The 25,901-nt window shown below is 37.1% G+C and overlaps 1 protein-coding gene and 1 pseudogene across 1 annotated transcript in view; one reads left to right on the plus strand and one right to left on the minus strand.

Annotated features, from left to right (window-relative positions):
- Nucleotides 1-24,474, minus strand: part of LOC105988496 (UDP-glucuronosyltransferase 2B15-like) — a 52,789-nt gene extending 28,315 nt beyond the window's left edge. The window contains exons 1-5 of the mRNA XM_013020116.1: nt 23,841-24,474; nt 22,031-22,179; nt 19,268-19,399; nt 17,088-17,175; nt 15,765-15,984 (exon numbers count right to left, since the gene is read on the minus strand). Of these exons, the coding sequence (XP_012875570.1) occupies nt 15,765-15,984; nt 17,088-17,175; nt 19,268-19,399; nt 22,031-22,179; nt 23,841-24,474 (1,223 nt within the window). The remainder of the gene's footprint in view (nt 1-15,764; nt 15,985-17,087; nt 17,176-19,267; nt 19,400-22,030; nt 22,180-23,840) is intronic.
- Nucleotides 1-25,901, plus strand: part of LOC105988431 — a 496,910-nt pseudogene that overhangs the window by 287,880 nt on the left and 183,129 nt on the right.

Consider the following 25,901-nt stretch of genomic DNA (forward strand, 5'->3'; position numbering starts at 1 on the left):
ATTTTCCAGTTTTAATTTCTGTGAAGTTACTTCCCAATACACACCTGGCCTATCTCCACGGGGGCGAACTCCTTTTATAACTGGTTGATTGGGGGCATTGGTGAGCTGACAGGCTTTACAATTTTTAACAATGTCCTCAATGAGTTGATTTCCTTGCCTAATTTTTACTTCTGAGTGTTGGAGCAAGTCCTGCATTCTTTGGGTTCCCACATGAGAGACCTGATGGATTCTCTTAAGAATCCCCTTTCCCAATCTTTGTGGTAAGATAAGTTTCCCCTCACCAGTTTTCCACCAGTTTTTGTTTCCTTTTCTGTCTGGGGGTTTATAGGCCATGGGAATTTTCTTTATCCACTCGAAGTCTTCTTGGGAGTACTGAGGCTCAGCAGGCAAAGCTCATGGCCCTGGGTCTACTAGAGTCAGTACTTCCGCTCTGGGCTGCAAGTTATTTCCTTTGGTTATAGAATCAGTTCCCTTTTGATGGCCAGGGCAGTGCATAGTGGGCAATATTTGCTGGTTCCCATATGGCCTGGATGAGGCTTAAAATTCCCTCAGCTGTCAGCAGCCCCCTCTCTTGGTAAATGGCTCCATGGACATGCACAGTGGCAAAAGCATACCAACTGTCCATGTACATGTTTAGTCTCTTCCCTTTTCCCATTTGTAGGGCTTTTGTTAGTGCCACTAATTCTGCTCTTTGTTCAGACTTTCCCTGAGGGAGTGCTTCTGCCCACACTATCTCAGTGTCCGTGATGACTGCTGTGCCTGCGTACCTTTTTCCATCTTGAATGAAACTGCTGCTGTCTGTGAACCAGGTATGCTCGGCATGTGATAGTGGCGAGTCCAACAAGTCTGGCCTCTTTTCCTTGGCTCGGTCTCTCTTTTCACTCTCAATTTCACGTTCTCTGTCCTTCCTTTCCTGTCTTTGCTCCTCTGTTTCTCTCTTATTGTAACCTTTTCCACCTCAACTACTAGATCCCTAATACACTTTTCACCAACTCTGTCTAGAGCCTGCAACTTTCGCTTTATGTCTGGTGCAGCTTGATTTATATAGGCAAACATAATCATCTGAGCCGAATCCTGGGTCTCAAGATCATACAGGGTATATTGACTAAAAGCTTCCATGAGCCGCTCAAGATATGCTGCCGGACTTTCACTTCCTCCCTGTCTTACATCATAAACCTTAGCCATATTAGTAGGTTGGCAAGCTGCCGCCTTGAGACCTGCCAACAGAGCCTGGCAGTAGATGAGGAGTCACTCCCTACCTTCAACCATATCATAGTCCCATGTTGGTCAGATCTCAGGAAAATAGGCAGTGATCAGGGCAGGATCTGTGATGGGCGCTCCTGTGGGGCCTGGGATATGTTTCCGGGCTGCCTCTGGGATACGGTCTCTCTTTTTGGTGGTAAAAAGGACCTGTAAAAGCTGACTGCAATCATCCCAAGTGGGCTGATGAGTAAAGAGAATAGTTTCAAGCAAACGAATTAAATCTTGGGGTTTCTCAGAAAAGGGGGCTTTTGGGTGCACCAATTCTATAGCTCACTGGTAGAAAATGGCCAATATTGGAGTTGCTGTTGACCATCTGCATCCACAAGACCTATGGCATGTAAGGGAAAAACAGCTGCATTAGAAGGGGGCTGATCCCACGGCGTCGTCGAGTGACTGGCCCCTCAGAAACTTTAAGGGCAGGTGCCAAGGGTTCTATAGCTCCCTCCTCCTCTTGATCATTCTCAGGTTCTGCAAAAGAACCTGGGAAGGGGAGTATAAGGGAGGAAACATTTCTTCTTCCAAGTTATCTCCCTGAAAACCCGGGGAGTACAATTTCAATTCCTCTTTATTAGTTTCTTTTTGTAAGTCTAGGGAGCTAGATGGAGTGGTGCCCATGGTTTCTAGTCCTATCAGTTGTTCAGTCCAAAAAACAATAAACAGTATAAACAAGACACATGCAGGCCTGACAGTTATGAAAAAAAAGATGGAGTGGAGATCTCCCAAATTGGTCTGCTGACTCCTGTAATGGGACACCCATGCCCCACAGCAGAAGGAGCAGACCCACAGTGGGCGAGTTGGACCTTGGTTAGGAGTCCCTCTTGGTCAGTTCCAGTCCAACACCGAACTGACCCCTACCCCACAATTCACACGGCAGGGTTCCAAGATCCACAAGAGGATCTGGGATGTCTCCCAGTTCTTCCAGAGTTGTTGTGCAAGCTCCTCCGCTTTGACAACCCTTTATGAATCGGAGTGGCCATCCTCACAAAGGAAAATGACAGTAAAACAGACAAATGACAGGACAAGGCAAATTATCAAAGACAGCCCTGTTTTTCCTTTTGTGTCTGAGGTCTTGGGAGTCTTTGGGGGAATCCTGGACGAGTCCCCACTAATATGTTATGCCAAGGTCACAGGACCCCCACGAAGAAGACCACCGAGAGTCAGACTCTATAGCCATTTTGTTTAAACGGACTGCAGCTTGGGCCTTGTCCTATACTCTGACACAGCGGAGCCCAGGAGGAGAGCCCCGAACTAAGGATTTACAGGACTTGTAAAGGCACACAACCAGGTGTTTTAGCACCACGTGTTGCGTGTTGCTCTGTTCTGAAACAAGCAACAAATGGTCACTGCCTCAAGTACTCTAACCTTTCAAAGTGAGTTGGCATAGTAAAGTATGAAATTGTCAATCTTATACTCTAGTGAACTAATGAGACTGACTTTCACAGCCCTAGTTATCAAGCTGAATTAAACGTAGGAGAGTAATTTCCTCTTTCTCTTTAAAAGTTTGTTTGGCTGTCCCAGCCCTAGTTATCAAGCTGAATTAAACGTAGGAGAGTAATTTCCTCTTTCTCTTTAAAAGTTTGTTTGGCTGTCCAAGAGATGACTACCCAAATGAATATTCAGTGAAGGAAAAATGATCACTTGAGAATGTACAAAACATGTCTTTCACCTTTCCAAGCAGGAATTGCATAGAGAGGTTAGCTGAGTGGCCTAGTTTTAGATAGGTGACCTGTTGAGACTCTCCAGAATTAGTGAAAACAAGAAAAATTCTGGGGCTAGGAATGTGGCTTAGTGGTAGAGTGCTTGCTAGCATGTGTGAAGCCCTGGGTTTGATTCCTCAGTACCACATAAGCAGGAAAAGCCAGAAGTGGCGCTGTGGCTCTAGTTCTAGAACACTAGCCTTGAGCAAAAGAAGCTCAGGGACAGTGCCTAGGCCCTGAGTTCAATCCCCAGGACTAGTAAAAAAAGAAGGAAAAAAAGAAAAATCCCATAATAACTATTTTTATTAACAAGAAAGGATGAGTACTCTTATCATACAACACAAAAGACTTCTTTTAAGTATTTATTCTGGCTAAGTATATCTCAATGAAGACTCAAGCACCAATAATTCCTCAGACAATAATTCCTCAGACAATAATTCCTCAGACACAGCAGGGAGCCAAATCAAGCAGGAAGAAAACTTGTTTATTTATAGACAGCAGCCATTTTTAAAGCCAAAAAGAGCGGGTGGCATGTCAGGAGAGGAAGAGGAACCAATCACTGTCAAGGTCGCACCCCATCATGCACCTAAGCTTTCATGGGCTGGTTAAGCACTGAATGTAAGGCAAATTGGCCTCAGCCCACTCTACTCCCTCTCAGCACCATCTTTGCTGCCATTGTGCCCTGCAGTAGGTAAAAATCCATGAAGCACTACAAAGGCGGTCATTTCATAATGATAAATGGATCAGTGCAAGCAAAAGAGAAATGCTAATTCTCAATATATAGCCCCAATCCAACCACTCTATGAATAAAACATTATTAACCTAATACCACTGATACTAAATAAAGCTTATTAGACTACACATCCAAATTTATTAACGGACAGATAATGTGGCCAAAAAATCAACAAAGAAATATGAGAATTAAATTATACAACAGAGGAAGCAGAACTAGCAAAAGATAACACATTTATTTAAGGGTGCCATCATGAACATTCCTTTCATTAGGACAAGAAAAATTCTCTATGATAAGCTAACTGGCCGATACAAAACAAATATGAAAAATCATCAATAAGATACATTTTCTTAACCACACAGGAAGAAATTAGAAATTTAAAAACAGAAAAATTTGAAAGTACCCATAACAGAGAAATGAAAGAAAATTTCTTGAGCAAAGGATTTCACAATTAAGGAACCTAAGGTGAAATTAACATATTCTTGATTCAGATGCAGTGAAATGGAGCAAACATAGACATAAGAGGGAACTTAACATGAAGGAGGAACAAGAAGAGGGAGTTTAAAAAATACACTACAAATGCCAATCAGGAAACTAGAAAAGAATGCACCAAGCAAACCTCAAATGAATAAAAGCAAGAAACAGCAATGACCAGAAACAAAATAACTTACAAACTGAAAGATATAGGGTTAATAAAAAGTTAGCTGATTTAAAAAATATACTTCAGAAACCATTATCTGGACTGATGAGGAAACAAGAGGGGAGACCCAAGTGAAGAAATCAAGATGAAAGGGGAAATATTCCAACACATGCTGCATGGTCATGGCTTGAGAAGACACAGTGTTAATTCTTGAGAACTTTGGCACAATTCAGCAGTGGAGTTAGCTGGTCCTAGTCTTCTCTTTGTTTGGTATCTCTACCATATGTTATTGGTTATTGGTCTTGTCCGTGTTTCCCACATATTTACAAACCAATTTAGTAGGTTATCTGTCCAGAAATAGATCTAGTTGTTTTACATTTTCCTACTGATTGCTGAGAAATTGTTTCTGATAATCCTTCTAGCTGCATTTCTGAAGTGTCAGTTGAGGTATATATGCCATTCAAAATGACTTTGGTTGCTATAGTGATGGTTAATCCGGCAAAAAATATTGTCCATTTTGCTGTTTGCAGTATTTTATGCATAAGTTCATAGATTATCAATTCAGAGACCTTTCAGTATTGACTCCAGTATCCGCAAGCACAGGGTTCATGTGATAAGTCTGTCAATGCCATGGTTTTTCTTAAAGTTTCAGTTCTCCATTAAGAAAGAGATGCCATGGTGAGAACGTGGGAAGGCAGTGAGGTTCCACACTGGTGCCAGTGTGAATTGGAAATGCTTTTTAAACTAACTTTACTAAAGTGTGATGTTGTAAATGGACCCTAGGAGCAAGGGAAATGTATACCTGTTCCTTTGCTTTGTTCACTTAACACTCCCAGTGGAAAAGATTCTGCTCTATTCAGTGTTTACCTCCATCAAACCTGCACTGCAGTGGTGACATCGTTTGGGCCCCATCTTTGGTGGATATTTGTTTTACTTACTTCATAGAACCAGAAAATATATCATTAATTGATATATAAGCACTATTTATTAAACTTCTTGACTATCTTTGGAAGTTTAGAATCCATCTAGCAAGCTCCTGCAGCCCCAGGAGTGGCTTTCTTCACTAGGCAAACAGAGCCAGAGGCTGCCCCTCCCTTCAGCAGCCTGGACAATCAATTGAAATTCAGTAAACATAAACCCTGAGAATGGCTCCATGCTGGATTCTGTGAGTGTCTCACAAGCTAGCCCCTCAGGAAAAAGCTGCTGTTTGCTGAAAGACCTCAACTCTACCCAGAACCTAGCCTCATCACAGCATCTTCAAACTAGAGGAAACAGCCATCTCCCTCTTTTGTGATATTCAAAGCCGATCTCCCTCCCATAGAACTAGCCTGGGAGGAGGATCACAAAATCCTGGGTAAAGCAGAGCATTTTCCTGCCTGCTCAAACAAACTGACTTAAGAAACCAACCAAGCCACAGGAAAATCAAACACCACAAGCAGACCAGAGACTCCAACAAGAGACTGGTTATGGACACAAGGGAGATAAAGGATATTCCCATCCCCCACAAAACAATCAAAGAACTCTCTTTTGGTACCTTTTATAATTTTTTTAAACTTTTTAAAATTTTTAACTTAAAAAATTGTTTTCTGTTAACTTTTTTTCTTCCTCTTATAATTTTTATTTTAGGGGTATATGTGTGTGTGCTTTTTTCTTTCTTCGTATTTTTCTTTTTTTTGTTTAGCTCTACTGACCTTTTCATCTATTTTGTTCTTTCGTTCTCATTTTTTTCACTTTTTCTTCTCTTTCATTCTTTTTGTGACTTAATTGCTGTTCAGCTCATCTTCAGATATACCCATAGTCGATTGTTAGACCTTATCCCCCATTGTGTACACACTTATTCCAGAAATATATTACTCAATTCAAACCTCTTAGACTTAAAATTCTTAAGAGCAGTACTACTTCTTTATATCTATATAATATTTTAAACATTTTTAAGTTTTTCATGTCTCCTTTCTATCCCTCCCCTTCACTTAGCCTATCCCTGTTCTTCTCTGAATAGTACATTTTTAAATTTGCATAATTTTTAAGTGTTTCACTTTTTAATTTTTGTTTTTCTATTTTTTCTTGTCTGTTCTTTTTCTCTCTCTTTCTTTTTTCTCTCTCTCTATTATCATTCTATCCAACCTATTTCTTGCTTTGAGATTAGGACTTAGTTAACTATCCCTCTGCCTTTCCACATCCCTCTATTCCTATTTTTGCCCACATCTTTCCCTAAACCTAATAATTTCTGGTTTGCCAAGTTCTTCTTTGAGGTTTGTATCCCATTAATACATAGTTGTTCGATGTTGAATAAATATATCTGTTGAACTAGATTGTATCTGCAGACTTTTGATTGTGAAACTACAGACTTTGGATGATGCTTGCCTTATGATAGTGTTCTAGCACAAAACTGGTGTTACTTTGATCCCAAATGGGCACACCAAGCTGGAAAAACACAAGGAAAATGACAACTCCGGGTATCACAACTCTCACTCATGATAACCAGGGGACAGAACAGATAATGAATAATCCAGAGGACAGTTCCCAAAAAGCTTTACCAACACTACTGGTAAACATGGTAAAGGAAAAGATTGAAACCTGCAAAGGACTCTGTTTGAGCGTGAAGGGAGAGAGAAGGCAAGCCAAAGGTTAATACAGGAATATCATGAGCGTGAGGAAGCTACTCAAAAACTGATACAAGAATTGCGTGAGCAGCTTGAGAACACTCAAAGAGAAATAAAGGAATGGATAAAGAAATAAAGGTGGCTGAAATAGCAGGAATTCCCAAATACTTCTCAATCCTATATCTCAACATTAACGGACTTAATTCACCAATTAAGTGACATAGACTGTCTAGTTGGATTAAAAGCAAGATCCTTTTATCTGCTGCCTTCAGGAGTCACATCTTGCCCATAAAAACAAACAAATTTTCAATGTTAAAGGCTGGAACAAAAATCTACCAAGCAAAGGGCCCCCATAAAGAGGCGGGAGTTGTGATACTACTATCAGATAAAATAGACTTCAAATTAAAATTAGTGAGAAGAGGTAAAGAAGGTCGCTACATATTAATTGAAGAATCTCTCCTTCAGGCGGATATTACAATTCTAAATATCTATTTGCCAAACAATGGAGTACCCAGATTTATCCAAGAAACACTACTTTCCTTCAAATCCCACATAGATCCAAAGACATTAATAGTTGGGGTCTTTAAACACACCACTTTCCCCACTAGATTGATCAACTCCGCAAAAACTTAACAGAGAAACTGCAGATCTAAATAACTGCATAGATCAACAAGATTTAACAGACATCTACTGAATATTTCACTCAGCAGCATCAGAATACACATTTTTCTCAGCAGCACATGGAACATTTTCCAAAATAGACCACTTTTTAGGCCACAAAACAAACTTGTCCAAATTCAGAAACATTGAAATTATACCTTGCATTCTCTCTGACCACAAGGGAATAAAATTAGAACTCAACATCAAAAGCCACCAAAGAAGGTCCTGTAACAATGGAGGCTGAACAACACACTGCTAGATCACAAGTAGGTCATGGAAGAGATTAGAAAGGAAATTCAAATGTTCATGATATTCAACAAAAATGAACACACAAATTACCAGCTCCTCAGGGACACAGCAAAGGCAGTACTCAGGGGCAAGTTTATAGCTCTGAGTTCCTACATCAACAAACTGGAGAGTTCTGAAATCAACAATTTAATGAGACATCTGAGGCTCCTTGAAAAAGAACAGCAAGATAAACCCCAATCCAGTAGACAGAAAGAAATAATTAAAATTAAATCAGAATTAAATGAATTAGAATCCAAAAAAGTCACAGAAAGAATCAATAAAACAAAGAGTTGGTTCTTCGAAAAAATTAACAAAATTGACTGACCCTTAGCAAATCTTATCAGAAAAGGAAGAGAACACACCCATAAATAAATACAGAGATGAGAATGGAAGCATCACCACAAACAATCAAGATTCATAACATTATAAGGGAATACTTCTCAAAACTTTATGTTAATAAGTTTGTGAACTTGGCAGAAATAGACAGAAATAGACCTTTTCTTATCAAATATTGACATGCCAAAACTAAACCAAGATGAGTTAAACCATCTTAACAGGCCCATATCAAGCATTGAAATAGAAGCAGCAATAAGAGACCTTCCAGCTAAGAAAAGTCCAGGACCAGATGGTTTTACAGCAGAATTCTACAAGGCCTTCAAAGCAGAGCTCACACCAATATTCCTCCAACTCCTCAATGAAATTGAAAGAGAAAGTTCACTACCGAACTCATTCTATGAAGCCATCATAACCCTCATCCCAAAACTAGGCAGGGACTTATCAAAGAAAGAGAACTATAGACCCATTTTTTTGATGAACATTGATGCAAAACTTCTCAACAAAATTTTGCCAATCCACTTCAACAATTCATCCAAAAATATCATAAACTATGATCAAACAGGATTCATTTCAGGGATGCAAACCCGGTACAATATATGCAAATCAATTAATATAATTCATCACATCAACAGGAGCAAAGATAAGAACCACATGGTTATCTAAATAGATGCTGAAAAAGCATTTGACAAGATACAACACCCCTATTTGATGAAGGTTCTGGAAAAATTAGGAATCCATGGAACCTTCCTCAATACAATAAAGGCTGTGTATGACAAACCTACTTATACTTAATGGTGAAAAACTAAAGCCATTTTCTCTTAACTCAGGAATGAGATAAGGATGTCCACTCTCTCCACTTCTCTTCAATCTAGTATTAGAATGCCTAGCTACAGCAATAAGACAAGATGCAAACATAAACTAGTATATGTCTGAGTCAAGCATAAAAGGTCAGATAATTGATGTTAGGAAAATGAACCCTAAGATATGTATTCAAAAGTTTTTTTCTTTGATGTGATTGTTTCTAACACATTTATAAGATGATTTCTTTGTTGCTTTGAATGTCCCTCCTCCACGGTATAACCCCTGCTTTCACTGTACTTGATGTCGGTATAATTTGTGGAGGGGAAGGGAAAAATCAAATAGTTTAAACAGGCATACAGGTGGGCCCATTGCAACAGTGAGATACACAAGTCTTTATGTTGAAAACGAACTTCACAAGTTTTGTGTGGGGGGGAGGATTGGATGGGGGAGAGGATGGGAAGGCATGGGAAGGGGAATCAAAGGAGGAGGCTACTGTGCTTGATAAGAAATGTACTCATTATCTTGTTCATGTAATTATAACCCCTCTGTATAGTATTTTCACAATAAAAAAACAACAGTAGTATATATATATATATATATATTTATATATATGTACAAAGACAGAGAGTGGTATATATAGTTATGGATATATACACATTATATATGGTATTATGTATACAAATATAATACTATATATAATAACACTGTATGGATACATAGATAGATAGATAAACAGATATAGCTATATTCTCTGTGTACTCTGTATGTGAGAGGAAACTTGTGACCTTTGTCTTTCATGATCTGACTTACTCTGTTTAACGCATTAATATCCAAGTTCTCCCCAGTTGTTTTGCACGACATGACATTTTTATTTCTGTAATATACTCAAATATATACATGTATAGATCTCTATTCATTTTCTTTGATAGGTTTCTATGTGTATATATGTTTTTATATGGATACATCTCTCTATTTTTCTCATTCATTGAAAAGTTAAAGGTCATCTAAATTGACCTCATAACTTGGCTTTTAATCAATAATGCCACATTAAACATCTGAGTGTGCAATTAATTACATTACTTCAGAGATGTGACCAACAGTGATATTAAGTCATTCACTAGCTCCATGTCTAGTTTTTGAAAATCTTCCATGTTGCTTTCCATAGGAGCTGCACTGGTTTGCATTACTCCTATATCATGTTTTCTTTCCCCTTATAACCTGGTTAGCATCTGTTGTGCTCTTTAGTAGAATTTTATTTTTGAGTTACCAATGCTTTGTAATATGAAGTCTTTGATTGTGATATTTCCATCTATACACATTGTGCACTAGAATGCATTTTCCTTTTCCACTCTATTCTCACTCCCCTCAACGCTCTCTCCTTTCTCATGTAGCATTTTGTTCATTTAATCTTGACCTGTCATTGATGTGTGTGTTCAATGCCCTTTTATACTTTGTGCTCCACAGTAGACTGTCCTTTGTCTCTTCCTCCTTTTGCTGATCCCCTCTTAAAAGGTCCTGCATTTACCTTCAATTGTCTGCTAAAAACTATCATTATCATCATCATTTATGTGTGTAGTCCATAAATGAGTAAGACCATACTGTATTTAGCATTTTTATTTTGGTTCATAGCAGTCAACCTGATGATTTCCAGTTTTATTTATTTATTTATTTTGTCAGTCATGGGGCCTGAACTCTAGGTCTGGGTGCTGTCTCCCAGCTCTTCAGCTCAAGGTTACTGCTCTACCACTTGAGTCACATGCCACTTCCGGCATTTTTTCCTGTTTATGTTGTGCTCATGCATGCAAGGCAAGCACCCTACCAACGAGCCACCTTGCCAGTCCCTCCAGTTTTATTTATTTTCCTGAAAATGATATAATTTTTCCTTACGGTCAAATAATATTCCTTTGTATATCTAATATTAATAGGCAATCTTATTGCATATAATAATTTGAGGAAGAAATTAAAGTAAATTAGAATTTGCTTTGAATAGTGTATATAGAGCTTCATTATTAGTGCAGAAAATTGTACCTGCAAAATTTTCTTCTGTTAAAAACTTAAATAATAAAGAGTATAGATGTATTATTTTTGTATCTTATACATTTGTTTGTATCATATGTTTAAAATATAGACAGGTTATACATTTAAATGTTAATAAAGGGTAGGTGTCAATACCTATTTACTTTTGTAATGTGACTTTCATAATTAGTTTTTTCAAACCAGCTCCTATTGTATAGCAGTGGAATAGAAATGACAGTCTCATGCTTGCTAGGTCAGTGCAGAACACTTGAGCATATACAGTTTTGCCTTTACTCGGATCAAGCCATCACCATACTGTCTCCATTTTCCAAGGAACAGGGATTATACATGTTCAATACAGTGCCCATCAGATCCCTTATTTATTTATTTATTTATTTGTTTGTTTATTTATTTAGATAGTTTTGTCAGTACTTGGCCTTGAACTCAGTGAATCATGGTCTGAATTCTTTTTGCTGAAGTTTAATACTCACTTTAACCACAATTCCATTTTTGGTTTCTGGTGGTTAATAGAGTTAACACTCTCCTAGGCTTTCCTTCCTGGCTGGCTTTGGACTGTGATCCTCAGATCCCAGCCTCTTGTGTTGCTGGGATTACAGGCATGAGCCACTGTGGTCTCAATGATATCTAATTTTCTTATATTCATTACATTCATAAAATCTGTCCATAGGTCAAAAGCAATAATCATGTCTCAATGACATAATGCATACCTTCTAACTTTTCTACCCAAAGCAGGCCTTTTTCTGTAATTTTTCAATTCTTTTGTAGTTGGCTATCTACACATAGATTGTAGTTCCCTGGAAGTCTCCTTTCTTCATTTCCTCTCACTCACTCACTATGTTTATGAAACTGTTAGTTAGCTTTGAGTTAGCATAAGTTTACTTCAGTTATTGTCAACTCTCTCCCATATGTCAGTAGTGTGAATAAAATGTTACCTCTTTTAACCTATCCCTCTCTTTTTCTTTGGACAAAGACACAACGAGTTCATTTCATTTTGTTTTATTAAAATATTCCTTTTCCGAAAATGCCCATAAAACTTTGGATTGTATGCTTCTCTCAAACTAACGGACTCAAATTTCCATAGGTCCCAGTTGATTAAGTGATAATATCTACATAAATCAGGGACATGGAACTTTTTGAGGAACTCTGACATTAGGATTGTACATTGCTTCATTTTTAATCAAGAGTAAGATCCATTTGAAAATACAATGTGGAGGAGAATCCCTTCCAGCTTGTTTGTGTAAAAATCACTAGGATGTTCTTCCTTAGCAGGCTTTTAGTCCTTTCCCGGAGGTGTTGAAAGCTCTACTCCCTCTTTTTCTTCTTGCCCGTCTTAAAAATCTTTTGGTAAACAAGCAAGCAACATTTTAAGACAAGGAAAGTAACAGTGGCCACACAGGCCAGTAGGAATCCGATGACATCCAGAGAATGCTACTGGTACCAGGTGAGGTTGTGGGAAAGTGGCCTCAGATGCTTGGCTCCTTTGTGGCGCATGACAAATTCAATCCAGAAGACAGCTCGATCCAGTGGCTTCATAGGCTGATCATGGTGAATGGTTGACAACCACATAGCATTCTTTTTATAGCTAAAGGTAAATCAAATTGATATAAATATATCATATGAACTAGAAAATATAGATATTGAAGTTTTCTACAGATGATTCTGAAACAGTTTTGAGAGAAAAGAGAATGCTTTTCTTCTGCTGTATTTTTGGACATGTTAGTGTAAAAAGTAAGAACTTCTTAATGGCCCTGGATTTAACCATTTAGAAAAATCTGGTTAAAGTCGTTATGTCGAAAAACAAACTTTACAAACTTTGGTAGGGAGTGGGGTGTTATGTGGGGATGGGGGAGATGGGAAGGGGTAGAAAGGGGAAAAAAAAGGAGGAGGCAAAAAGGCTTGATAAGAAATGTACTTATTATCTTGCCCATATAAGTGTAACTCCTCTGTATAGTATTTTCCCAATATAAAAAAAGAGAAATCCGGTTACACAAGAATTTCTGAAGACAAAAGTAGAATCATTGAAAAAAATCAACAGCAATATAAAAGCTTAATTATTAATGCATCTGTTGTTCAAAGTTTAGAATTGTGTCATAATTTAGAGATTGATAGATAATTTAATCAAGAAGTTTTTTTCCTCTGAAGGCTCTTGTTATCATTTATTGGGGTTAATTATTAGTTAACCACAAAAGTTCCTTGCCTCCTTTTTTTTTTGTTGTGGTCTTAGGCCTTCACACTCTCCTTGAGCTTTCTTTGCTCAGGGGAAGAACTCTACCACTTTAGCCACAGATCCAGTTCTGGCTCTTAGAATGTTAAGTTGAGATCAGAGTCTGAGGGACTTTTCTGCCTGGCTTGATGTCAAACCACAATTCTCAGGTCTCAGCCTCTGGAATCAGAGCTAGAATCACAGGCATCAGCCATTGACTGTCAACTTGCCTTCCTTTTATTTCTTGACCCTTTCATTTACTTGTTCCACTATTACTCTATGACTTGCCTTTTCCTTTTATGAACCTCTTTTGAAAGGTCTCAGTTTTTATTTGTTTGCTGTTATACAATGAAAAGATAGGAAATGGAAAAACAGAAATAATTGAATTCTTCTTGAATTATGAGAAATAAATGTACTCATATTTAGGATTATTTTAATTATTCATCTTTTCAGATAGACAAAGACATTTGCTAACATTGCTGTTATTTTTCTTGTTAGTATTATGATGTTAGACCCAATAAGAGGGTGCTCTAGTTTCTTGGAGGCATTATAGGTACACGGGATTTGTGTTGAAATGATTCTTTCCAGTACGTGAAGTGAAAATGGGCATGTGTAGAGAATGATTATTAAGTGTAAATTCCAATGTGTTATAGAAGGAAAGTATTGCAATGGCAAGTAAAGTGACTTGTATCCCTATTATTTTAAAAAAAACTCACTGATATGGGTGAGCTTCAGCCAGGACTAGTGGTGATCCCGTTTGTAATACAGCAGGCAAAAAATAAATAAGTGCATAAAAAAATGAGCGAAATATGTGTTACATCCTAAGATCTAGCATGTGCTATCTAGGTAAGAAATCTTTGCATCTCTCAGTATTAACATTGTATCTGTTAAAAATTTAATAAGAACAATATGTGAGAGATGTATCTTTATAGAACATAAAAATATAAAAATACACTGCCTTTCGGGGCTGGGAAGTTGGCTCAGTGGTAGAGCACTTGCCTTTCATGCTCGAGGCCCTGGGTTTGATTCCTCAGCACCACATAAGAAAAAAAGCCGGAAGTGGCGCTGTGGCTCAAGTGGTAGAGCGCTAGCCTTGAGCTGAAGAGCTGAGGGACATCGTCCAGGCCCAGAGTTCAGGCCCCACGACTGGACCACCCCCCAAAAAATACACTACCTTTCAAAACAAAGGAAGATAAAATATGGCTCACAAACTATATGTTATGGTGCTCAATATCTGTAGGAAAATGGAAGTCAGAGCTAGATGCTGATGGCTCCTGCCTGTAAACTTGTTCACCCCAGGAGGCTAGGTCCTGACAGTCCCTGCGCAAAACCGGAAATGGTAGAGAACTCTCTAGACTTTACCTTCAAGTAACCAATAAAGAATTAAGTCAGAGTCATAGCTTAAGTCATAGAATGCCCTTTAGAAAATTAAACATCTGAAAAAATTAAGCTCTGAGTTCAAACCCAGTACTCCCCCAAAAGAAAGTAACACAGCCTTTACAATGTGTCTGCTATACTATTACATCCAATACAATTAAAATAAACTGCATTGTTTTTACAATTTTGGTGAAAGGGGAGAATTATACACTGAATATTACTGAGTATAAGAGGAAATTGATAATAGTATAAATGAAATTAATCTATTTATTGAAATAATTTGAATAATACATCATTCTTGCTCCAGAGATTTTAGATATCATGCAGTTATATTTCACTTGTGCTTCTAAAGAAATTTTTTTTATTTTATGATTGTTCTGAATAAGATAATCATAGTCCCTTGATATCTAAGAATATGCATACATTTCAAAAAATGTTCTCTTTTCCCACCCGGATGAATCAGGTAATTTTAAAAGCCGTAGTTAGTTAACAGTGATAGAATCTAAGCATTTACATAGATATTTGAGGAATCATTTATACTTGGAATGTGAAATTTGATTATGTCTTGCTGCTTAACAATACAGACCATTTAGAATGTTTTGAAGAAACAACAAAAACTAGAAACTGAAATGACAGATATTTTCATGTGGTTCACAAGAGTAAAATTTCAATCACCTAAAGGTCATGCTCTATTTTTCAAACACACTGAATTTTTATTTTATAAATAATAAATAGTGAGATCTTCAGTGGATAGAAATTATAACTGAATGGGTTAGTTAGTGTTATTTGTGGAGGAAGAGTTCATGTGCCTATAATTCATTGCTTTCTTAAGCTTCCTTGCATTCTTCTATTGTCATTCTTAGTGATTCCTTTCAGTCCACTTTGCCTGTTTCAAATTTTGTACTATTTTCAAGGTTTTGATAATTCCTTTGCACTGAAATCATTGGGGGAACAAAACAAATTATGGTTGGAAATGAAAGTGGGTGTGTGTAATTTCAGCATTCCAAATGCTAGAAGATAATGATCATGAGTTTGAGGCAATCCTAGCCTATAGAAGAATAACAATGTTGCAACACAGACACTGACACAGACACACAGACACAGACCCACACAAGATCATACTCACACAGGGTTGTTAATGACTGCTTCCAGTGCTCTGAGCAAGTTTTTGCTTGATATTGCTCTTATATCTAGATGAACAGCTGCTCCTTTGGCCACCATGTGAGCAATGTTATCATGTTGTTCCCCAAACAAAGGAATGCCCACCATGGGAATCCCATGATGGATCGCCTCATAGATGCCATTAGTTCCACCATGAGTGATGAAAGCTTTTGTTTTGGGATGGCCTAGGGATAGGGGCATTTCAATACAATTGTTCATTAAAAGTCTTATACATGAAATGAAAAATGTATAACATGAGAAATGTATGACGTGAGCCTGTGAAAGGTATAGTGTTTCCCAAATAACAATTATTGTACCAATGAAGTTGCAGTTACATTGCCTTCATGTCTCACTGGTAAGTACCACTAATCCACTTGAGAGGTAACTGAAAAATCTTATATAGATGCCTTAGGTTTTGTGTGACTTGAGATGTGAAAATCAATATACCATTTCCTTTTGAACAGGTAGGATACACATAATGGATGATAGAGAGCAAATTCTGAAGCAAGAAAATGGTCATGTCCCTTGTAACAATGAGACATACAAGACATTATGTTGAAAATCGAACTTTACAATTTAGGCCAGGGCAGGGGTGTGGGGCCGTGGAGGGGAGTGTAGTTGAGGAAGTGGGAGGGAGGAGATGGTAGGGGAAAAACAAAGGATGATGTAACAATTCTTGATAGGATTGTACTCATATCTTGGTCATGAAACTGTAACACCTCTGTACAGTGTTTTTACAATAAAAATGTTTTACAAAAAGTTTTTTTTACAAAAAGTGTAAAAAAAGAAAATGGTCCTGTTACATAATGCTTTTATAAACTTAAAAAATAGTGCATTAATCTAATGAAGGCGCGAAGCTTGAAATAGAGTGTATCATGACTTCATATTAAGCAACATGAATTTTTCCCACATAACATGCAAACTCAGTCATAATAAGACAACTGTGTATGTTTCAGTGGCATTGCAAAAATTTGCCCTACTTTAGGAGGATGTATAAAATAATGATTGAATTAAGGGACAAAGAGAAAACCTCAGGGGATTACAGAAATTTCTTTGTCCTTGGTAAATATATTTGAAAAAAGATAAACTGATAAAAAATGTGTAGGATGGAGTATGATAAAATTTCATCTGTTAAGGCTTATTTTCCTTAGAATGGGTATAAATCTAAAAGTTGGCTTTCGTTTATGAATTTTTACTAATAAATTTCCATCAGTTAACAACTGTAATGTTTTTATCAGTTACTTCTACAATTGCTCATGCTTTTAGGATGTGTTTTTCAGAGTCTTACCGAGGAGGTCATTCTGGGGAAGCCACTTGTACAGCCGAGTATTTGGTCCCAAGGTGTCTGGTTTTTTGCCATTAAATCTCCAAAGAATCTGCCAAATAAAGACACTATATTTTTAAATGTTAAAATGTGATGTTTTATAATTTAGAGATCACACAATTAAATGCCTTTCATAGACTGGATAAAGAGAACAGGTAGGATTAATTAATGATGACTATTACAAGACTTAGAGAGAAAGGCTACCAACATTTCCTATACTCATTTTCATTTTCAATATTATGGAATATCATCATAATTATTCACAAAAAGTACAGAATTGATGTGATGAATGACAAATGAACCTTTTTTTAACATTTTTATGTAGTTATAAACATAGATCTGATGCACAATAGCACTTAAAATGATTAAGATTTACATCTTTACACATAAATATTTACTAAACTAGCTTGCTTCTTCCAAGTTTATCTATTAACTTTCCTAAAGTGATATTAGGGTAGTACTCTCTTACTCTATGAGATTTCATTTTAGTTTAACATATTTCATTTGCTTCTTAACTATCTATTTATATATATATATATATATACATATATATATGTATATATATATATGTATATATATATTTTGGTGTTGGTGGGGCTTGAACTCTGGCCCTAAGCACTGTCCCTCAGCTCTTCAGCTCAAGGCTGGTAGTCTACCATTTGAGTTACAGCATCACTTCCAGTTTTTGGTCATTTATTGGAGATAAGAGTTTCACGGACTTCCTGTTCCGGCTGGCTTTGAACCTTGTTCCTCAGATCAGCCTCCTGAGTAGCTAGGATTACAGTCATGAGCCACTGGCGCCCTGCCATAACAAATATTTTTGTGCACCCTTCTCCTTGGAGAGAAGCTCTGTGAAAACATGTTGTCCTGTTTGACCAGAAACAGCATCAAACTATTCAGTATTCTTTCCTCAGAATACTGAGTATTGTATTAAGTGATATTATGTTGCATAATGTTCAGCATTATGGAGTGAGTACATGATACTAACATAATATTCATACTATGAAGGCCTCATGAAACTCTAGCTTTTAAACTGGCCATTTAACTTTCCCAAGATGCTAATTGTCAACCTGGTCACATTGATCTGGACAGCCAGACAAATGGTCCTTAGAAGCAATCATGTGGTGGCTGACGAGGCCTTTCCATGGCACACCCGCATCACAACTCACATTGTTGTACTGCATGTTAAGGCTGCACCTACTGCCTCCTGACCAGCACATGAACAAATGCTATATTTGTTCAACCTTTGCTAATGACAGATTCCTCAGATTTTGTTATAATCAATTAATTCTTCTCAGTAATTACATGAAACTAGTTTTAGATGACAAATTATTAGTGGTGATGTCTAGGAAAAAATGCAACCTGAATTTTGATCACAAGTATAGGATACTGACATCTAAACTTTCTATCATTAATAGAGGAAAATCTTTAAATGTAGAAAATGGAGATGGCATAAGTCACATGGCTGCTGAAAAGAATCCAAATTTTAATGATGCTACATTTATTTTTAAGTAGACTATGTCTACTTTCACATGAACTGCATGAACTGGTTTCCTAGATAAGCAAGGCCTAATCCAGTAGGGCATATTGGTTTTATTTATTTTCTCTCAATGAATAAGGTTGAACACATACCTGGAAGGAGGGGTGAACCTTCCTTTTCCTTTCTCTGAATAACCCCCTCAAGTGTACAATTAATGGGTCAGTTTCAAAATTGGAGGAATAAAGACTAAGCCATATCACACATTTCAACCCTTTTTTTTCTACATGCTAAATGTTATTGTATAATGCCACTTGCTAAGTGTATTTTAACTCCTTTCTAAAACATATTTAGTGTATTGAGAGGCCTTAGAATTCTTGCAAAGACTGAAACAAATTTGATAGTTTCAATATTATCATAATAACAAAATTTCACATTGTGGCTTCTGGGTTTTTTTCTTGTGACAAAATTAATGTTGTTATTATTGTCAGTATAAAACAATCCATATTATTTGAGCATTTGTCATGCGAATATTTTGTTTAAACTGGCTCAAATATATTAGAGCTCTTATAGCAGAGTATCTTTCAACAGAAAAGTAGTGCAATCAGAAGCCTACAGCGTTTAAGACCCATTCAGTGAAGACCACTATTGATGTACACTGTCTCACCTTTTGTGGAACTTGTGCCAGTGCTGATGCAATCTCATTGGCTGTCTCCTCTGTTATGTTATCCACCATTGACCCCATGGATAACACCACCACACCACTGTCCCCAGAGCTCTGCACAAAGTCTTCCATTTCCTGTGAAGAAAAAATGTGTTTCATTTTTTCTCTCCCTCCCCCCTTTCCTCTCTCACTTTCTCCCTGTCTCTCTCTGTTTCTGTTTCTGTCCTTTCTCTGTCTGTCTCTCTCTCTCTCACACACACAAATAATAGAGAAGCAAATATAATTTCAAGTGTTATTTTTATCACACTAGCTAAGCATATCAGCCTTTGTAGACTGTAGCTTGAAAGGGGCTTTTCTGAACCTCCCTGCACCCATAAAAGCCCCCACACACATAAAAACCCACACCTACATAAAAACCTGCTTTTGTTGCCCACTTTTGTGCTTTCTGTAACAGACAACCTGATGGAGCATTTGTACCTTCCTGAAGTACCTGGACCAAATCTTGTGTAGAGTTCTCCATGTTTGCTAGCCTGCCCTCTCTGGGAAGCAGATGTATATACTACATGCCCTGTCCATTTGAAACCTGATCACCTAGCTGGAACCTTAGAGATTCTTCTCAAGGGTTCTCACCTCATGACTAGTGACCTTTCTGTTTTTCCCATATGTTTGATTTTTCCTTTAAACCTTAGAATTGAAACCATGCATCGCAGTGCTGCAGCAGGGTTTGAGATTTTTGTGTGACACTGACAGGTAAAGCATCCCTAACGTTTTGGTTTCCTCCCATACATACACACTTTTACTATAAAACATTTTTTTGATTGCTGTGTATTGGGAAAGTTGTAAGGTACAGCTCTGTGAAATGTGAGCTCAGAGTAGAGGAAAAGTCACTGAGACAAAGCAGCACCTTGCTGATTTATTGCTGGAATTGTGCCCTCGTGACCTGGCTGTTGCTTGAGCACAATGCAAGTGTGAGGCGTGCTTTGAGTTGCTTTTCTATTAATTGAGCTCTCCACAGTCTCTCGTATGACGAAGAGCACATTTGTGATGATGTTCTCAGGGATGAGAGGGGTGCATTTGATAGCTATGGAAACATGAGGTTTCCTCTTTTGGAAGTGAATTAGCCCATAAAATTGTCAAACCTAAAGCTTGGGCCTTAAATAGCCTCTAATCAAAGGACTCTTTATAAACCATATTCATAGCTTTCTAATCTACATATAGACTATACATAGATACATATTTTACCCCCAGCCAGCTAGAGATTTATTTGTTGTAAATGCTGTGTAGATATGGTTTGGTTTTGCTGTTTTTGTGTGTGTGTGTGTTTCTTTCTTTTCTTTACTTCCCTTGGTTTGGGACTTTATTCTGTTTTACCAAGTATGAAATAACTTTCTGTAGCTGAGCTCTCCCTCCCCTGCTGAAACCACGTGGCCTGTGCTGTCACTGGCCCTAGGATGGCAGTTGTCCCCTTTGCACTTCATCCACCTCCCAGAAGGTAGTTTTTGTGGTTGTTGTTGTTTTCCCAGGGTGTCCAGGGGGATTGTTTTGTTTGTTTGCTTCTTTTCCAGAGTGTGGAAAGTCTACAGTGCAGAAATGCTTTAAGCCTGCCAGTTGATCTGAAATACTTTCCTCTGTACAGGGCTGTGTGCCTCCTGCCAAGCTGTACAATGTACTATGTACAGTAAAGAAATTAGCTTTTTGTTAAAAAAACAAAACACAACAAAAACTAGCCAAGCATGGGTGGCTCTTGCCTGTAATCCTAGGTAGTCAGGAGGCTGAGATATGAGGATTATGGTTCAAAACCAGCCTGGGCAGATATGACTGTGAGACTCTCAGCTCCAATTAACCCTCAAAAAGCTGTAAGTAGAACGATGCCTCAAGTAGTAAAAGCACTAGAATTGAACCCTGAAGCTCAGGGACAATGTCCAGGTTGTGAGTTCAAGTCTTACTTTGGAGCATCAAAAAAAATCAATATAAAACATGGGAGAGAAAAAAAATAAATAAATAAGAGAAAATCAAATATTATCAGAAAATAACAGATTAAGATATATAAAAAGTGTAACATCCTTAAGACATAACATTTTCCATTAGCCACTAGTAAAGGCACACGTATAGTACTTAGTATTTTGGTGATTTTTTTGCAACAAATTTTGCAAACATTTCCATCTGGACTCCAAGTTATTTCTGTAGCATATTCCATGTTAACTAAAATATTTAGTTGCTGTAAATTATTCTTACTGTTGTAATTGCTTTCCTTTATATATATTTCAATTCTCATTCATTAACTGATTTCTGAGCATTCTTAATATACCATTTTAATATCAATGACTGAGCAATTTTCTGATTTCCATATATCTTCTTTTACTATTACAATCTTTCCTTACCCAGATACTTTCACATATTTTTTATTAATTGATTCTAAACCATCCTATTAAATGGGAAAAATGGTGTGACTGTTGGGGTGTTTCCTTGTATCTCTAAAAATCACTTTTTTACATGCAGATCACTTAATACTTTTATAAGTGAATCAAGAATTCCTCTGAGGTTCTGAAAAATTAAGTCTTAATTAAACTGACTTTGTTCTGAATGATTCTTAGGTTTTTGAAATGCAGAAACTTGTTATGGATCAAAAATAAGATTCAATTGGTCCAATACTTTACCCCACTTCCTATATCTCTTTCACTGTGAGCAAAGACCTGGATTGAGTGGTGCAGAGCCATATTTATTGAAAAGGAAATCAAATAACAGACAAAAAGGTTATCAATTTACCTTAGGCAAGGGTTTGGCGGGTTTGCAGTGGAGTCCTCCAACAAAGTCAACATTTGGTAAAGTTGGGCGAGGGAATTCCAAGTCCCAGTAAGATCGAATAAGCCAGATTTCTGCTTTACTCATGGTCTCCATTAAGGTAGTGGGTCGTCCTGAGCGGAGAAGGGAGAAAGTAAAACGTAAGAAAAGACATTACAGAGAAGTTTATGAATATAACATTTATTTTTTTCTTAAAATAATTTTAACATTTGTACTTAATGAGATAGAATGTGTTTGTTGCAAACATGTACTACACAGGAAATATGGTGTGTGTTTTTGTGTATGAAAGGCAATCAGGTAAGAGTCTATCTTGATACCTCAGTTTATTAGCAGTTATAAATAATCATTAAAATAAGCAATTATAGAATTAACTATGCATTTTTTTCTTTATCCATTAGAGGAATATTTGAATTCCAGAGTCAATAATTCTATCATATTCGCAGAAATTATTTTCCAGCAGTTCTCAAACTAGTTTCCTACATTGTACCAAATTTTTCCTTGATTCTTGCGTTCCAATATGAGTATATTCTTTATGACTGTGGTTGAACTTCTTATCTCTACTTGATTCACATTAGGAGTTTAAAATATTTATTTATTGCACAGAAACATTGGCAAATATCATCTGGAATACTGGGACTAGGTAATTGAATTCAACTTACTGTTGGCTAATATTTTATTAAATGCAGAAATAAGTTAAAGTGATAGAGCATAATTGCAAGTACTTTACTAGATTTTATGTCTATAAAATAGATGATTATAAACAATAAATGAATGTGGAATCACTAGAAGTTATAGTTATTGAGTCTGTGCTAAAACCTTGGATCTGTCAAGAATAAGGAAAACTTTTGGAAAATCCTGAAAACTGGTCATCAGTGACTCACCCCTGGAGCCCCAGCTACCTAAGATTCTGAGATCAGAAAGCATGAAGTCTGAAGCTGTCGTGGTCAGAAATATCCTCAAGACTACCCCTCCAATGAAGTATGAACATGCTGGGTAGCATGGCTCAAGCGGAAAAGTACCAGCCTATACAAGTAATCCAACCAAGCTTGAGGTCACAGACTTCAAACCTTGGTACAAACAAAAAGGAAAAGATAATAAAGAGAAAACATGAATTATTTTGATTTAACTAGGAAAATAATCGAGGGAGACAATTTATTTCCTGCATACATAGGTAGAATAAAACAATATATCTCTTTGGTATACATATTTTCATTCATCAGTCTCTTAGAGAAGTAATTAATTAGCTTGATAACAAATGCAAATGATCAATTTTTCATCATGGATGAAGTTTTCATACTGGATGACCTCCTAGAGTATCCTAAAGGATAGGTAACTGCCCATTTTCTTCATTCTGACTATAATGTGAGACTTTCTGTAGTCAGGAATCTGGTAGACAATTTTATATCTCATTTAACTGTTTCATGTATGAAAGACAAATTTCTTGCAGGAAGCAGGTGGCTCAGACCTGTAATCCTAGCTATTCAGGAGGCTGAGTTCTGAGTATCGTGATTCAAAACCAGCCGGGGAAGGAAAGTCCATGAGACTCTTATTTCTAATAAACCACCAGAAAACCAGAAGTGATGCTGTGGCTCAAGAGCATTCATCTTGTATTGAAGAGCTCAGGAACAGTGCCCAGGCCCAGATTTCAAGTCCCATGACAAACAACAACAACAAAAAAAAGACAAATTTCTCTTATTTCATATACATCTCAGAGTACCTATTTCAGGTTTTACAAAAGTTAGATCTTACCCTAAAAAAATGAAACATGACTTACCTAAAACTTCACTGTAAAAGCTACTCCACTTCTTTGAATCAAATGTCTCGAACCAATAGTCAAAATAAAGCATGCATATCATGTTTTCTACCCTCTCCATGAATGTCATCTGACCACTTAATCCTGACAGAATGACAGGCACATAAGAGGGAGGGAATAGAAGCCCTCCACTATACTTTTCGTTTGTGTAGCCAGGAAGGAAGCGGAGAGTGTACACAAAGGGAATCTCCAATAGCTCAGCCAGAAGCTCCCCACAAGGACTGATAGCATCTGCAATCACAACATCAAATCTTGCTTTTCGTAGCCTAGCCATAAGTTCCTTGTTCAGAGCTGCTTCTTTACAAGTATTTAGCATAGTATCAGAATGAATCCTACATATATCCTGCAATAATGGTGAATATGCCAAACATGTTGTTCTTGGTAATTCATAAGTCAGCAAAGAGATTGCTCGTGAGATAACTGTGGAGAATTCATCACTATTGGAAGAAGCTGGAAAAGTTTCAAATTTAATGCTGGATGCTTCATTGCTATCAACAAAAATAGCATACGATGGTCTCACAACTGTGACTTGATGACCCTTCACGATGAGTTCGTCCAGTATTACCTTCATATTTATCCAGTGGCTATATTCCATTGGCCACACCAGTACTTTCCCACAGCCTCCAGAGTTAAAGTAATAACTCAGCTGTAGTAGCAGTAGAACTGAAATTCTTGTCCCAGTCATTCTAACAGCACAGTGTCCTGCAAACTATGTTCACCTCTGTCAATTTCTTGTACTTACATTCAAGAAAATAATTGATCTTGAAGTTAAACTATAACCTGGGTTGATCAAAGCAAGAATGTAAAATGACTGGTCAGAGCCATTTGACAGAATGATAGATTTATAAAACAATCTTCAATTTGGGGATGATTAGACAAATAAGTTCAATCTCTGTTTTGAAATAAGGTATTTTCATGTAGTTAGGAGTTTTTATGATCTGTATTTCCAAGTCACCCTTTTTATGTAAGCCATTTTATAATCCCTCCAAGAACATTTGAAGTTAAGAGGTAACTTATCTTTTTATTGTCTTTGATTAAGAAATAAACATGGTAACTTCAAAATTGCTCAAAATTCCTTAGATGTCATGATTCAAGAAATTAATGTAGCAACTCTGCTGAAATATTATTTACACTCATACCATTCAGTTTAAAATGCACACCATCAGTCCTTTGTAGTATATTTCCAGAAACCTGTAGCTACATTCACTATGAGGTTTTAAGCATTCAAGAACTCTAATAAGGAATTGTGAAAAAGCACTTAGGAAGTTATTAACATGGCTGACTCAAAGTGTGTGGAATATTTTACTCTATGTGAAAGACCCAACTATCTTAAAACAACAGCTACTCTAGAGTATATCAGGCAGTCTGCCACAATGAAAAATGGTTATGGTTATGAGAGAGACATGACAGAATCAAAGATAAATCATGGTCTTACAAAGAAGGAATCAAGCACACAGCACACCTACATCAAGACTCTCAATATGGACTATATGCCTACTATAGCTCAATGTGTATTTTAGATCTAGATTCCCTAAAGGAGTGAAACCATGAACCATTGTTGTTTCTGAGCTTGGATTATATCACTTACGTGATTTGTTGAAGGCCCATTTTTATCCCTGCAAATGACATAAGATCATTCTAATGGCTGTGCAAATTCCACTTTGTATCTGTGCTAATCTAACTGGGGTGAGGTGGAATCTCTGAGTTTTTGCTTTGCGGTTCCTTGATGGCTAGGGATGATGAGCATTTCCTTGTGACTAAGAAATTTTTTCAGCCTTTAAAAATAGAACCCATAACTTCCACATATATTTAATGTACTTTGCAAGATAATTAAAACGGTGGATAAAAAAGCAGTAAATAAGGCAAATTCCATTAAAGACTCTCTTGAGGATGAGCATTAGTGGCTCACATCTGTAATCTTAGCTATGTGGATCATAGCCGTCACAAGGATCATGGTTCAAAGACCGAAAAGTTCATCTCATAGTTTACATGGAGCAGAAAAGTTCAGATCACAGTTAACAA

Source organism: Dipodomys ordii, unplaced genomic scaffold (genome assembly GCF_000151885.1).
Source record: "Dipodomys ordii isolate 6190 unplaced genomic scaffold, Dord_2.0 Scaffold49, whole genome shotgun sequence".
Taxonomy (NCBI): Eukaryota; Metazoa; Chordata; class Mammalia; order Rodentia; family Heteromyidae; genus Dipodomys; species Dipodomys ordii.